This window comes from Panthera tigris, chromosome B3, assembly GCF_018350195.1.
Source record: "Panthera tigris isolate Pti1 chromosome B3, P.tigris_Pti1_mat1.1, whole genome shotgun sequence".
NCBI classification, from domain to species: Eukaryota; Metazoa; Chordata; class Mammalia; order Carnivora; family Felidae; genus Panthera; species Panthera tigris.
Genome location: NC_056665.1, coordinates 140,964,691 through 140,978,429, shown reverse-complemented (window position 1 = coordinate 140,978,429; position 13,739 = coordinate 140,964,691). Strand labels below are relative to the sequence as shown.

The following is a 13,739-nucleotide window of genomic DNA, read 5'->3' as shown; positions in this document are numbered from 1 at the left end:
TGCTCTCAAACCAGTCAACGTCCATAGACAGGCAATTTTTTAAAAAGTTTTTTTTTTTTTTTTTTAATGTTTACTATCGAGAGAGAGAGAGAGAGAGAGAGAGAGAGAGAGAGAGAGAATGAATGAATATGAGCAGGAAGGGGCAGAGAGAAGGGGACAGAAAATCCCAAGCAGGCTCTGCACTGACAGCCCGATGCGGGGCTCGAACTCACCAAGTGTGAGATCGTGACCTGAGCCCAAGTCGGACACTGAACCACGGAGACACCCAGGCGCCCCCACAGACAGGCGCTTCTGCACAGCCTGGCTGCACAGCACTTTCAGACAGCGTGCACCGCGGCCAGGGCGGTCTGTGCCGGCAGAGGAGCAGAGGGTCACTCGTTCGCACAGGGAGGGCCTGCCACGGGGCTCAGATCCTACCAACAGGCGCACGAGCCCATCAACCCCAGAAAGAGCAGACGGAGGGAGGGGGGGCTGGCTTTTGCGCTGACGTATGGCCTCCCCTCAGACAACGCAGACCATTCTCTCACGGTTAGTTATTCCAAACGGCGTGGCGGGACTAAGGTTCATCTACCCTAGCGCTGCAAGCATTCTCTGAGGAAAGCTTTCTACAAACTCCGAAACTTTCCCAAAATTGGAGACATCCCGCTGCTGCTGGTGTTTTTGCCTGGTTTTGTTACCACCTGCTTCCCAGAAATTTCCTCGGGTCTTCTGAATTTAGAAACAGCCTTTCACCAAGTGCACCTACAGGTTTTGAGGCCGTGGCCCATTTGGTATTACAGGATAGCCTGCGGCCTGGCCTCCTTTTGTGTTTCAAACATTCAAGTAATGGGGTAATTACAGGTCTGTGTGCAAACATCGTTCCTCAGGGAACCTTCCTTCAGCCCCGTAACACTTGTCTGGGGGACTTGTCCAGGTTCCCAGGTTGAACGCCCTCATGTCGACTTTAAGTGACTTTTTTATAGTATTCATCACAGCTCATAATCAGCTGGTCATAGGATTATTTGATTAAAATCTATCCCAACTCAATATAAAATCCATGAGAATAGAAAAGGCCACGTCTACTTTGCCACCTGTTTTGGGTCTAGTGCCTAACACGGTGGCTGGAACAAATATTTGTTGAACACGTGAGAAATTAATACAATGGGGAAAACCAGACAGCTGAAGCCAAGCTAATTAAGGTAGAAAAGTCCCACGTGATTCTTGACCTTCTTTTTCCTGCTTATGACACCTCCCTCCAACGAATGGCCCTGCTCTCCTCTCTGGAGAGGGGGACGTGTCTATAATGTCTTCACTACTCCCAGAGGCGGGGTGCTTTCCTCTGGCTCCTGTACCCTCAGATCATCTCTGGGAAGACTGCACATGATAGAAAGGAGAGGCGGGTGAAGGTCAAAGCCCCTTCTCCTCCTCACGGGGGCGGGTTTCAAAGCCCCTTCGCCTCCTATGGATAGCGTGACCATTTCCCTCTTCCTCTCTTCTGGGGCAATGGAGCTTCAGAACTCCTACCTCACCGTGCCTGAACAAGTCTCATTTTCTGATCTGAAGGTAGAGCGGGTAGAAGCTGGAGGTAAAAGGGCACTTCCCTAAAGGCACCCTAGGGTAACACACGCCAAGGTGCTGCCACATGCCCACAACGTGTTCCTACAACTGTCTCCTACTCTGTAAGAATCTGATACCCACAGATATCTGATAGTTACATTACTTCTATTAAATTCCCTTTTTTAAAAAAAAAATTTAACGTTTTATTTATTTTTGAGACAGGGAGAGAGCATGAACAGGGGAGGGTCAGAGAGACGGAGACCCAGAATCTGAAACAGGCTCCAGGCTCCGAGCTGTCAGCACAGAGCCTGACGCGGGGCTTGAACTCATGGACTGTGAGATCACGACCTGAGCCGAAGTCGGCTGCTCAACCGACAGCCACCCAGGCGCCCCTTAAATTCGGTTTTGATCGTTGTTAGTAAGAATTCCTAATAGATGCACATTTTTATAAACAGGTGAACAGGTTTATAAATCATTTCAAGGGACAGTTACCCATGTTGACGGTACTTACAAACTATTAGCATTAATCACAACTACAATATATGCAAAAGCATTCTGGGCCTGTTAACTCCTCAAAGCAGGAAGGAAAACGAACACATTTTACAAACACCAACATAAATACTCATTGGTAGGCAGAGAGTAACTGTGTGGCGGGCGACAGCAGCTAGTGAGGAAAAGTAAGACTGAATGGTGCCCAATTCCTCATCCTGGTGAGCCTGGCTTTACCTGCACTCTGGAGCTTGTCATTTCTCCGAGAGGTATCTGCTGGGTGCCTATTCTGTCCAGCCACTGTACCAGGCACCTGGCACAACAGATGACATGGTCTCTGCTGTCAGAGATCTTACAGCGGAGGAGAGTTCTTTTGTGCGATTATCTGATTAAAATTCAACCACCTTTGGGCGCCTGGGTGGCTCAGCTGGTTAGACGTCCAACTCGACTTCAGCACAGGTCACGAATCACGGTTCATTAGGTTGAGCCCCGTGTCGGACTCCGTGCTGACAGAGCAGAGGCTTCTCAGAGTTCTCTCTCTCCCGAAGCAAATAGATTTAAAAAAAATCCAATCGGCAGTTGCACCAAGTGTTGTGAAGCATAGCGAACAGGTGCCATCAGGGTTACAACGGGGGGGGGGGAGCCTGACAAGGGTCAGGGGTGGAGGAAAGCCACTACGGGGCTCCGAGAGTGGTCTTTTTCGAACATAATAAACATATTAAAAGCAGCTCTACAACTGTTCCAATACCATCTCCGGACAGAGGCAGGGATTGTGGGGAAGGGCCAGAACGGACGGCGCATCCAACAGCAACCTCTGGGTGTCTGACAATAGCTGCCCATGTTAATACTTCCCAACATCCTCGGGAAGCGGAAAGACACACAGCATAAGCAGACACGGGCACACGTCCGTCTATCGCCTGTGCTTTCCGCCTATTCAGGAGCTGGCTGGAGACGCGGCCCTCCCGTCACGGCCGGGCCGACGAGGCTGAGCTGCGTCCGGGTCCAGGAGCGCTAACGGGAGCAAGCGGGTTTCTGCTCACGTCCAGCGTGCCGCTGCCTCCAGGTCCTCAGGGTGAGGCGTGCACGCCAGCAGGTGCTCCCTACGCGCAGGCCATTTCATCTTCCCTCCTCTCTGACAGAGGCGAGAAGGAGGGCCTTCTGCACAAAGCCCTCTCAGGTCTCGGGAAGGGGCGGGGAGGGACTGGCAGCTACGGGGGCCACACGAGGAACCTTATCACAACACTACCACGAGGAACCAAGATCTGAAGGCAGGAAGTTGAGATTCTTACCTTTGGGTCGTCTCCAAACTGGCCGAATTGTACATCGTTTAATAAACTACGAGCCGTTTTGATGATATCCTTACATTTTTTTGGCGTTTCTTCTACTTTCCCAGCCAGAAAGAGACAACAGGCTCCTGTCACCTGCAAGGGAGGTAAGAGCTCTTGAGCTACTGTTAACAAAGCTCACAGGAGAAAGAAGCAAGGAGTCCTGGCCTTCGCAATAACCTGGTCCCCTTACTCTCCTATCTTCCTATCTTCCTTTTACTCGTTCACAAATACTCTGACGCTCAAAGAGCTTGAAGGAAATTTCATATACGTACACACACCCACTCCCAATTTGGCTTCGTAAGTTATTTTAAATTGAAATTTCCAAAGAAAATGGCATGTAAACCAAATAGATGCCAGAAAGGAAGAGAATCATAGGAACAAACTTTCTTTTTACATTGCAGTCTTAAAGATAATGGCTCCCGGAACAGTGAGCCTTGCTGCAGAAAAAGAGCACAATTAAACACATTTCCTGTGGAATCCATCCATATACCACCGCCCACACTTTCTCTCCCTGCCCAGCCGCCTGGATCCACACGCAGTCCCTACCCCACTGCAGCGCTCTCACAGCTTGGCCTCCGGCTATTCTCTGCCTGCGCCAGCCCCCACCTCCCACGCCCCCCCACCCGTGCCCCTCCTCCACGGGACCCCAAGCACGGCAGGTGTCAGATGCTGTGCCAGGCACAAAGCTGACTCTGCCACAGGCTCCTTCCTCTAGAACTTTACAAACTAGTGAGGAAGACGTGTGTACAAAACTGGGTAAAACCTGAGCAAGAGGAAGGATCCCCAACACGTTAATTTCCTAGTAAATCTTCTGTCATCTTCCTCATAAAAACCCTTCCACAAGTTCAGTCTGCCTACTAAAGTCAGATTCCCCTGGTCCGAAGTCCAAGGCTCACTATGGTCCGATACAGCTTACCTTTCCACCTTGGGCCCCGCCATTCCCTTCCTGCCACACGGACCTCCCTGGCCGGGCTACACAGAATAGTACGCTGCCCGGTGTCTCCACTCATGCCAGTTCCTGTTGGACCAACTGCTCTGTCCCATCTCAGCACCTCTAAGCCCTACTTCCAGTCAAGGCTTAACTGACTGCTGGCAACTCCTCCCTGGCATCTTCCCTGAGCCCTCTAAGATGTAATTAACCACTCCTTTGGATGCCCCAGCCCTCCTTCCTCACCTCTCCTACGGCTTTACTATTGACCACGTGTTTTGTACATGTCATACCACCTATCCTGGCTACTCACGGCAGGTTTCCTGTCGGACTCTGCATGTTTAAGGAGTAGCTAAAGAGTGAGTGGTATGGCATAAAGAACCTCTCTTCCATCTTGCCCTTTTTTGGGGTCTTCCTTATAAGCCCGAATTCATCTTGTGAAATGTGAGAAGGAGGTAAAGTCCACACAAAGTGCAATACGATTATGGTCCCCCCCTGGCTTAAACAAGATTTAAATATAGTTAGTTGGAAAAAATAAAAGTTCAAACTTGATTATTTATGGACACCACGTACTACACGGAAATAAATACTTTCTGGAAAACAGAATAAAAAGAGACTATAAACAGTCCACTAAACTGTGTGAAAAGAGTAACGTGTGTGTTAGCGAATTATAATAAAATTCAAACACTTACATATCTTGGGAATTGCTTGAAGGAATGAAACATATAGAAGCGATGAAAATAAATTATTCCAGTTGCCAGGGTATCATAGTGTCTGTTGATCTGGTTAAGGACTTGACCAAGAATTTTTGGAAGTTATGCTCTTAGTTAAATGTGGAAACATAGAGGCAAACAATAACAGCAAAATCAGTGTTAAACACTCTGGTGGCAAAGCATGGGGATCTCAGGGTTTCGGGACTCTGACAAGTTGACGTTAGCAAGTTGAAGTTCCTACTTCTAACGAGGCAGGGCTTCCCCAACCTTTAGGTACACCTCAACGGTGACCACCGGGCATGCCTCCTGGTGGCCACTCACCCAATGGCTGAGTCTACATGTTTAAAGGATAAACAGGAAACAGAAAACCCCCGAGGAGCCAAGTTAGTCAGAAAAAATTTAAATAGAAATATTTAAGAGCCATTTCAGTACGGACACAGTGCTACCTATTTTGTTTTTAGTATCCAGGTGGGGAGCCTATCTAGAACAGATTCCAAGGAGACTTAGGATACAGTCCCAAACGTGTGCCCACATCAAAGATGAACCGAGCCCCCTCTCGGCGGTACCGGGCTTCAGTGGCTGGATCGAGTCCTTCGAGCTGCGAGGGTGTATGAGCCAAGTCTTTCTTATCCCAGTACCAACATGGTTTTGTGTGGTCCAGGTTTGCTGAGGTTACTGAAGGGCTTGAGTTTTCTTTATTCTCCTTCATTTATTGAAGTAGACTTGTTCTTTCCAAAAGATTTTCTGAAAATGTCAGAATCCTAAGAGAGAGAGAAGGAGCAGCAAAGTTGGAAAGGAATACTCCACATCAAACAATCCGGATCATCAAAGACAGTGTGCAATCACTGATTATATTTGATTTTGGATCAAAATTTCCCAGAGGGGCACCTGGGTGGCTCAGTCAGTTAAGCGTCTGACTCTTGATTTCAGTTCAGGTCATGGTATCACGGTTTGTGAGATCGAGCCCCATGTCAGGCTCCATGTTTACAGTGCTCGGAGTCTGCTTGGGCTTCTCTCTGCCCCTCCCCTGCTTGCGCACTCCCTCTCAAAGTAAATAAATAAACAAACTTTAAAAAAATTTCCCAGAGAAGCAACACTACTGACTGACCATTACAAGCTCAGACTCAGCCCCAAAGCCAATTTAACACATAAGTGACCCACGGTATAATAAATCCCAAATTTCATAGCAGCTGAAAAGGAAGGGCATTTCCGTCCCACTTTCCTTTCTGCCTTTCTTCAGTAGACTCAATCCCTTCATGCTGGTCTAGATTCCGTTCTTTAGTAAAATCCAGGCCTGTCTTAACCCCCTAAAAAGATTTATGCTCGGGCGCCTGGGTGGGTCAGTCGGTTAAGCGGCCGACTTCGGCTCAGGTCATGATCTCACGGTCCGTGAGTTCAAGTCCCGCATCAGGCTCTGTGCTGACAGCTCGGAGCCTGGAGCCTGTTTCAGATTCTGTGTCTCCCTCTCTCTCTGCCCCTCCCCTGTTCATGCTCTGTCTCTCTCTGTCTCAAAAATAAATAAACGTTAAAAAAAAATTTTATAAAAAAAAAAATAAAAGATTTATGCTCCAAAATTATCTATCTCTTCCACTCAGCACCCAATCAGAATTTCCCTTCTTTCAGTTTACTGCATTTCACTTAGAAGAGCCACCAGATTGGCTGAATTCAAATCTGCACAAGTCACTGAACCGAGCAATAAAAATCAGATGTCTGGGTGCAGTGATTCTGGGCTGTGGGTAGAAGAAGGTGGTCCACAAGGGAAGAAAGAAGTTCCTTTAAGATGTTCAAGGGGCGCCTGGCTAGCTCCATCGGTTAAGCTTCCGACTTCGGCTCAGGTCATGATCTCACGGCTCGTGAGCTCGAGCCCTGTGTCGGGCTCTGTGCTGACAGCTCGGAGCCTGGAGCCTGCTCTGGAATGAGTGTCTCCTTGTGTCTCTACTCCTCCCCCACTCGCTCTCTGTTTCTCTCTCAAAAATAAATGAACATTAAAAACAAATTTTTCTCATCCTCTTCTTTTCCTTTTTTTAAATTTTTTTTTAGTGTTTAATTTTTTATTTCTGAGAAAGAGAGAGACAGAGGGTGAGCAGGGGAGGGGCAGAGAGAGGAGACACAGAATCTGAAGCAGGACCGTGAGATCATGACCTGAGCTGAAGTCGGATGCTTAACCAACCTAGCCACCCAGGCACCCCATCATCCTCTTCTTTTTCATTCAGAATAAAGAGGTTTTCTAAAAGCATCATGTTGAGCAAAGAAAACAAGGACTCTCATCTGGAGGCCACTGGAATATGTAAACCGTCTGTAAACTCATCAGAGAAGAGCAATTCTCAAATAGGTCGCAGAAGTATTTTAAAGAGGCAGCTAGAAGCAGGTGGGTCTTGTTGGCAAGGGAAGAGCGGTTCACTAGCTCAGTTCCGGGCCAGAGGCATCAGTGAATCTGGAAGCCTAACCTTTTCTGTGTGCTGCCTCATTTCTAGTGGGAAAGGGGATTTGGCAGGGCCGAATGCACCCCTCCTCCTCCTCGCACCTGGAAGCCCTACAAATGGATCTTTCCTCCACCAGGAAGAAATTAAGTACCAGGAAAAAAGTAATCTTCTTCAACTGATTTATATTCGTGTGTGTGAAAGAACTGGGCAATGACTGGAGGTTGGGGAGGTCAGTTACCTAAAGCCTAAGTAAACATGGAAAGTGCACAATCAGATGCTCAGTAAATATGAAGAGTTCATAGTTGGATGTCATACTGGGATACATTTCTCAACTCTCGGCTGGCAGAAACTCTAAAAGTGTGACTATATCCTCTGTTGGCAAGGCCAGGGAGAAGCAGGCGATCTCATATAGTGCTGGTGGGACTACAAAATGGAACAACTCTCACAGAGGGGAATTTGGCAATATCTAACAAAATTACATATGCATTCGCTGTTTTACTGAGTAATCCCACTTCAGAGAAACTACTCTGAAAATACCATTACAAGTATGAAACAGCGTATCCACAAGATTATTCATGAAAATGTCACTTATAATAGCAAAAACTGTGAACAACCCAAATGTCCCTCAATGGGGCACTGGCTGAAGAGAATATGGCTAACATGAACATTAATTGTGTACCATGCTGGTATTTAAAAAAGACTAAAAAAACCCTTTAAGTCCTGCTAAGGAGACAGTTCCAGGATCAGTTGGATGCAGGATAGTGTATGTGGTACGTTAGTATCCGTGTAAGAGGAGAAATAATAGACCTGTGAATTTGTTTTTTAAACTAATAATAATAATAATAATAAAAAGGTTGCCAATAGGGAACAGGGAAGAACAGAATGGAAGGGACAGGAATGGGAGCAATACTTTGGGGATCTCTTTTTACACAGCTTCGGCTTTTTTTTAAATGTGTTTTTATTTTGAGTGAGAGAGAGAGAGGAAGAGAGAACGTGAGCAGGGGAGAGGCAAAGAGACAAAGAGAGGGAGAGAGAGAATCCCAAGTAGATCTCAAGAACCATGAGATCATAACCTGAGCCAAAATCAAGAGTCAATGCTCAATTAACTGAGCCACCCAATCACCCCCACAGCTTTGACTTAAGAAGCCTTTTATTTGAAAATAATTGCAGATTTACAGAAGAGTTGTAAAGGCAGGAGGGAATTCTCATATACCCTTCACTCTGCTTCCTCCAATGTTAACGTCTTATACAACCATGGTGTGTTTACGAAAATGAAGACATTAATTTTGGTACAACTACAGCCTTGACTCAAATTTTGAGTTTCTCCAAAAATCCCTCTTCTGTTCTGGATCTAATCCAGGATGCGACACTGCATTTAGGGGCCTTATTTCCTTAGTATCTTCTAGTAACAGTTTCTCGGCGTTTCCTGGTTTTTTCATGAGCTTGCCAGTTTTAAAGAGTACCAGGCAGAATGAAATGTCTCTGATTTAGGTTTGTCTAACGTTTCCCCAAGAACAGACTGGAGTTTGGGGGAAGAATGCCACAGAGGTGAAGTGCCCTTCTCATCTCATCTCACCACATCAGATATCAGAACCCACTGTCCATATTAACCATGACCACTTGGTTAAGATGGGGTCTTGCCAGGTTTCTCACTGTAAGTTACTGTTTTTTCCTTTCCATTTTCTATTCCTTAGAAATGAATCACAAGGCCTAGCCTACCCTCAAGGGCAGGGAATTAAGCTACATCTCCTGGAAGGAGAAGTATCAATGAATGTGAGGACAGATGTTCTAACTACCACAGTAATTAGTGAGCATTTTGGGGAAAATATTTTGCAATGCAAAATACTAAGCAAATTATCCCCTTTTCTCCTTCAAGTTTCGCCCATTAATTTTAGCATTCATCTGAGGATCTTGCCTGTAACAATTCTTGTGGTGTTCTTTATTGTAAAAAAAAATTTTTTTTCAATATTTATTTATTTATTTATTTAAAAAAATTTTTTTTTCAACGTTTTTTATTTATTTTTGGGACAGAGAGAGACAGAGCATGAACGGGGGAGGGGCAGAGAGAGAGGGAGACACAGAATCGGAAACAGGCTCCAGGCTCCGAGCCATCAGCCCAGAGCCTGACGCGGGGCTCGAACTCACGGACCGCGAGATCGTGACCTGGCTGAAGTCGGACGCTTAACCGACTGCGCCACCCAGGCGCCCCAACGTTTATTTATTTTTGAGAGAGAGAGAGACAGAACACGAGAGGGGGAGGGCAGAGAGAGAGGGAGACACAGAATGGGAAGGAGGCTTCAGGCACTGAGCTGCCAGCACAGAGCCCAGCGCGGGGCTCGAACTCACGAGCCATGAGATCATGACCTGAGCCGAAGTCAGATTCTCGACCGACTGAGCCACCCAGGCGACCCGATTACTGTGGTGTTCTAATGGTGACTTTCTATTTCCTTCCTTCCTTTCTTCAACATTAGTTGTTCTTTTGTAAGAAAGATCTGTTTCTTCACCCTCATTCATGTATTTATTCAATCACTTATTTATAGTAGTATGGACTCAGGGGTATTTGTTTCATTCTTTGAGTCATAAGCCAATACTACCGTCATTTACTTCGTTGCCCAAACTATTCCAGCTATAGCCATCAGAAGCGGCTCTTTTGGGTTGGCTCGCGAGTCCTGCAACTCTGACTTCTGAATCATGTAAATATTTAACACACTCATGAACTTAACTAAAAAGAAAAAAGCAAACCCTAAAACTCAGAATAAACCCAGTGTATACCAAACATGAAACACGGAAAACCATTACAAGTAATTCCCGATCTCGTTCCATCCTGAGTGAAATATATTCTAAGCACAAAAGAACTGCAAGGAAATCTCAAACTTCTTCAGTAATACTTTGTTGGTACTGGCATTACTATTGTTCACTGTCAACCCATTTGTGTATGTGTACCATAGGATAAAGCAAAGAGATATAAATGTTGATGTCGTTAGGAATCAAGATTTTCAGTTCAAAGTAAACATATGCTTAAGATCAAAGGTTAAGGAAAACCTGTAATGTTAAATTTTAATGGAAAATACAAAAATCATGGTTAAAATATGTATACACATACATCCCAGCTCTGTCCACCGCAAGTATCTAGGAGCAACGGCATTCCTATAGTCAGGAACACATCAGTGTCCAAATCTTAGTTACCCTCTACAAAAAAAAAAACAGGTCTCCTTTCTCCTTTCCAGTCTGGGATAGGGGTCTGCCTGAGATGTGCTAAGAGTAATGGAAGCTTCTAAAAAGACACAGGAGCCAGCGTGGACTCTCACTGGACAAATTCAGGGAATTTGAATATTAACAAGAAAAATAACAATGACTGTAAAAGAGTAAATGAACAATCCATGAGTCCATAGTTTATTTATATATATAGCAAAGTCTACTTTGCTAGCACTGGTATTAATTAATGTGGAAAAAAAGTACCTTTACCTTAACAAAAGCAATCGATCCTGGCATCACTAATAGGGTGAAAACCTGCTATTATGTGGCCTCCTGATATGATGCAATAGAAAGAAGTATCAACCACCTATGTAGAATTTTTCCCTCTAAAAAGCTAAATTCAACCGAGACTTTAAACCTAACTTCCACTTTACAGTAAATACTGGGAGTAGAAGAACAAGTCAAATGGCACAAGGAAACTTTTAGTCACATCCAGAAATGTGACCCTCCACCAGACAACTGACCTGGTCTGACTGTCCCAGATTTCAAAAGACTACAGAGGCATACTGCTCAAACTAATGTATGAATCTTGATTGGATCCTCATAAAACAAAAACAAAAACAACTATAAAACAAATTTGGAACTATTAGAGAAATTTTAATATGGCCTCTATACTAGAGGCTATTAGGGCCTATTAATTTTCTTAGGGGTAACAGTGATGATACCGTGATTATATACAAAAATGACTCTTCTCGGGCTGAATGAAGTACTTCCGGGTAAAGTATCATGTCTGCAACTTTTTTCAAATGGCTTATCTAAAACACAGGTTCACATAGTAAAGTGGTAAAATGTTAACATGTGTCCAGTCTAGGCCACAGATAAACAAGTAGTCCTTGTACCCTTCTTTCACTTTATAAAATGTGGGGGAAACTCAAGTAAGACCACTTATTTGACCGGGTCTCCCTTATTCCCTCTGGGTCAGTCTCTCTCGGCAGCCAAAGAATGCTTGCTTATGTATGAGTAGTGATTTTATAAATTAACACGATGTGTAAGTGCATTACAGCACACAAAAAGAAAAGCACGCTAACTTTAACTGCATGGTTTACTAATTTTCACAAAGTGAACACACTTTTGTGACACCATCCAGCTGTGAAACAGAATTCTACAGACATCCCGGACTCTCTCCTGTTTCCTCTTATAACCACGATTCCCCCAGAGGTAACTGCTATCTTGACCTCTGGTCCCAGCAACGAGTCTTGCAGGGTTCTGAAGGACCCTGGAATGGTGGAATATCACTCTTTCACAACGGCTTTCTTCTGCTCCACATTATGTCTGTGGGGTTCATCCTTGCTGCACAGAGCAGTACCCGTTCATTCTCATTACCGCATAGCACTGGTTTTCAACTAGGGGCGAATTTGTCCCTCAGGGACACTTTGCAATGTCTACAGACATTTTGGGCTATCGTAACTAGGGAGCTGCTGCTGGGCATCTAGTGGGTAGAGGCCAGGAATGTTGCCAAACATCTACAAGGTGCAGAACGACTCTCCACAAGGAAGTAACTGTTCCAAAATGTTGATGGTGTTGAAGTTGAGAAACTCTGTTGTACAGTGTTCTTTGAATAAAACATAATTTACTTATCCACTCTACTGTGAACGGACATTTGCAATATTTCCAGTTTTTCATTATTAATAATAGTAACAAACATCCATGCACATTCTTGTGGAGCAGAAAGCAACTGGCCAACTGGTTGAGGGAATCATCATCTCAAAATCTCTGTAATGTATTCACAGCACACTAGCTGGGAACATCTACTTTAAGATATATGGACCCAACAGTTCTGCATGTAGTTACTCATTCAAATATTTGCTGAGTATTTACTATGAGCCAGGCCTCAATGACACAGCAGGAACGGAGATGCAAGGTCTTTGCCCTACCTGAAGCTTATGTTCTAGGAAGCTCATGTCCTAGAGGCAGAGACAAAGAGAAACAAATATGTTACTATTTATCAGGGAGTGGCAAGTGCCATGAAAAACAAGAAGGCATGGTAAGGGGGCAGAGAATGAGGCAGGGGCTGTTTGGAGATGACCAAGTTAGGAGACTAAAGTAGCTGTTCAAGTACCGCCTGATGAGGGCTTGTCCCCCTCCCTCAAGATGATGCTGAGACAAGAAGCAAGAACCACATTGGGCTGTGATGCAAATAAATAAATAAAGGCAAGAGATGATTTCAAGCTTGTTTGCCTGACAGAGAGGGTAATACTAAGAAGAAAAATGGGAAAGGAGGTAGTTTTGATGGTGGGGCCTGGGGCAGGGAGAATTTGGGTTCCAAAAATATTAGGTTTGAAGAGCCCACAAAACATCTGTATGGAAATAGCTATCAGACCTAGAAACAGGACTGAAGTCTGGAAGAACATATCTATCTGGGATTCCTCCATATAGAACTGACAACTACAGTCATGGTGGCAGGCGGAGGGATGGAAAGTGAAAAAAGAGGTCTGGAGACTGAACTTGAGAAAGCAGAAAAATCTTCAAAGGAAAGAAAGGGAAGGGTGGTCCAAGAGGTGGGAAGCTTGTAACTTCAGCTGCAAGAGAAACCAAAGGACATGGGCTGAGACAGATGTGGCAGTTAACAGTGACAAACACTGAAGAAAGTCTAACGAACAAAGAATTAAGGAAAGGCTACTTTGGTGGGGAGTTCTCAGAGTCACTGAAAGTTGACTATAGGAATGTTCGCACAACTCCATACTGAAGACTGCTGGCTTGTACGCGATTTTAAATGGGTGATTCGTGTCATATGTGAACTGTCTCTGTAAAGCAGAAACACACGTACGTAAATGGCAGAACCTTTGCACAAGTGCAGTGGGGCAGAAGGGAGACTGCGAAAAGGAATGAACAGGCTACGAAACAGGGTTCTTGTTTACTCAGCGGAGAGGAGAGTGAGAGATGTCTGAGGCAAGAAGGGAAGGAGCCACTAGAGGAGGCAGAACAAGCCACTAGGGGTTAAATGGCCAAGGGATAATAAAACGCATAGTAAAAACGTTAACCTCAGGGAGGAAGCTCTTTCTCTGAAACAGGAGGGAAGGAAAAGTTTGAGGAAGATAACGAAAAGTCACTTAAGGGGGAGGAAATA

At 45.1% G+C, this 13,739-nt stretch overlaps 1 protein-coding gene across 3 annotated transcripts in view; it reads right to left on the bottom strand.

Annotated features, from left to right (window-relative positions):
* CCNK (cyclin K) overlaps positions 1-13,739 on the bottom strand; it is a 29,942-nt gene that overhangs the window by 11,723 nt on the left and 4,480 nt on the right. For all 3 annotated transcript variants that reach the window (XM_042990505.1, XM_042990507.1, XM_042990506.1), the window contains exons 2-4: positions 5,507-5,755; positions 4,974-5,055; positions 3,315-3,446 (exon numbers count right to left, since the gene is read on the bottom strand). In XM_042990505.1, coding sequence (XP_042846439.1) covers positions 3,315-3,446; positions 4,974-5,055; positions 5,507-5,703 — 411 coding nt within the window. In that variant the 5' untranslated portion in view covers positions 5,704-5,755. The remainder of the gene's footprint in view (positions 1-3,314; positions 3,447-4,973; positions 5,056-5,506; positions 5,756-13,739) is intronic.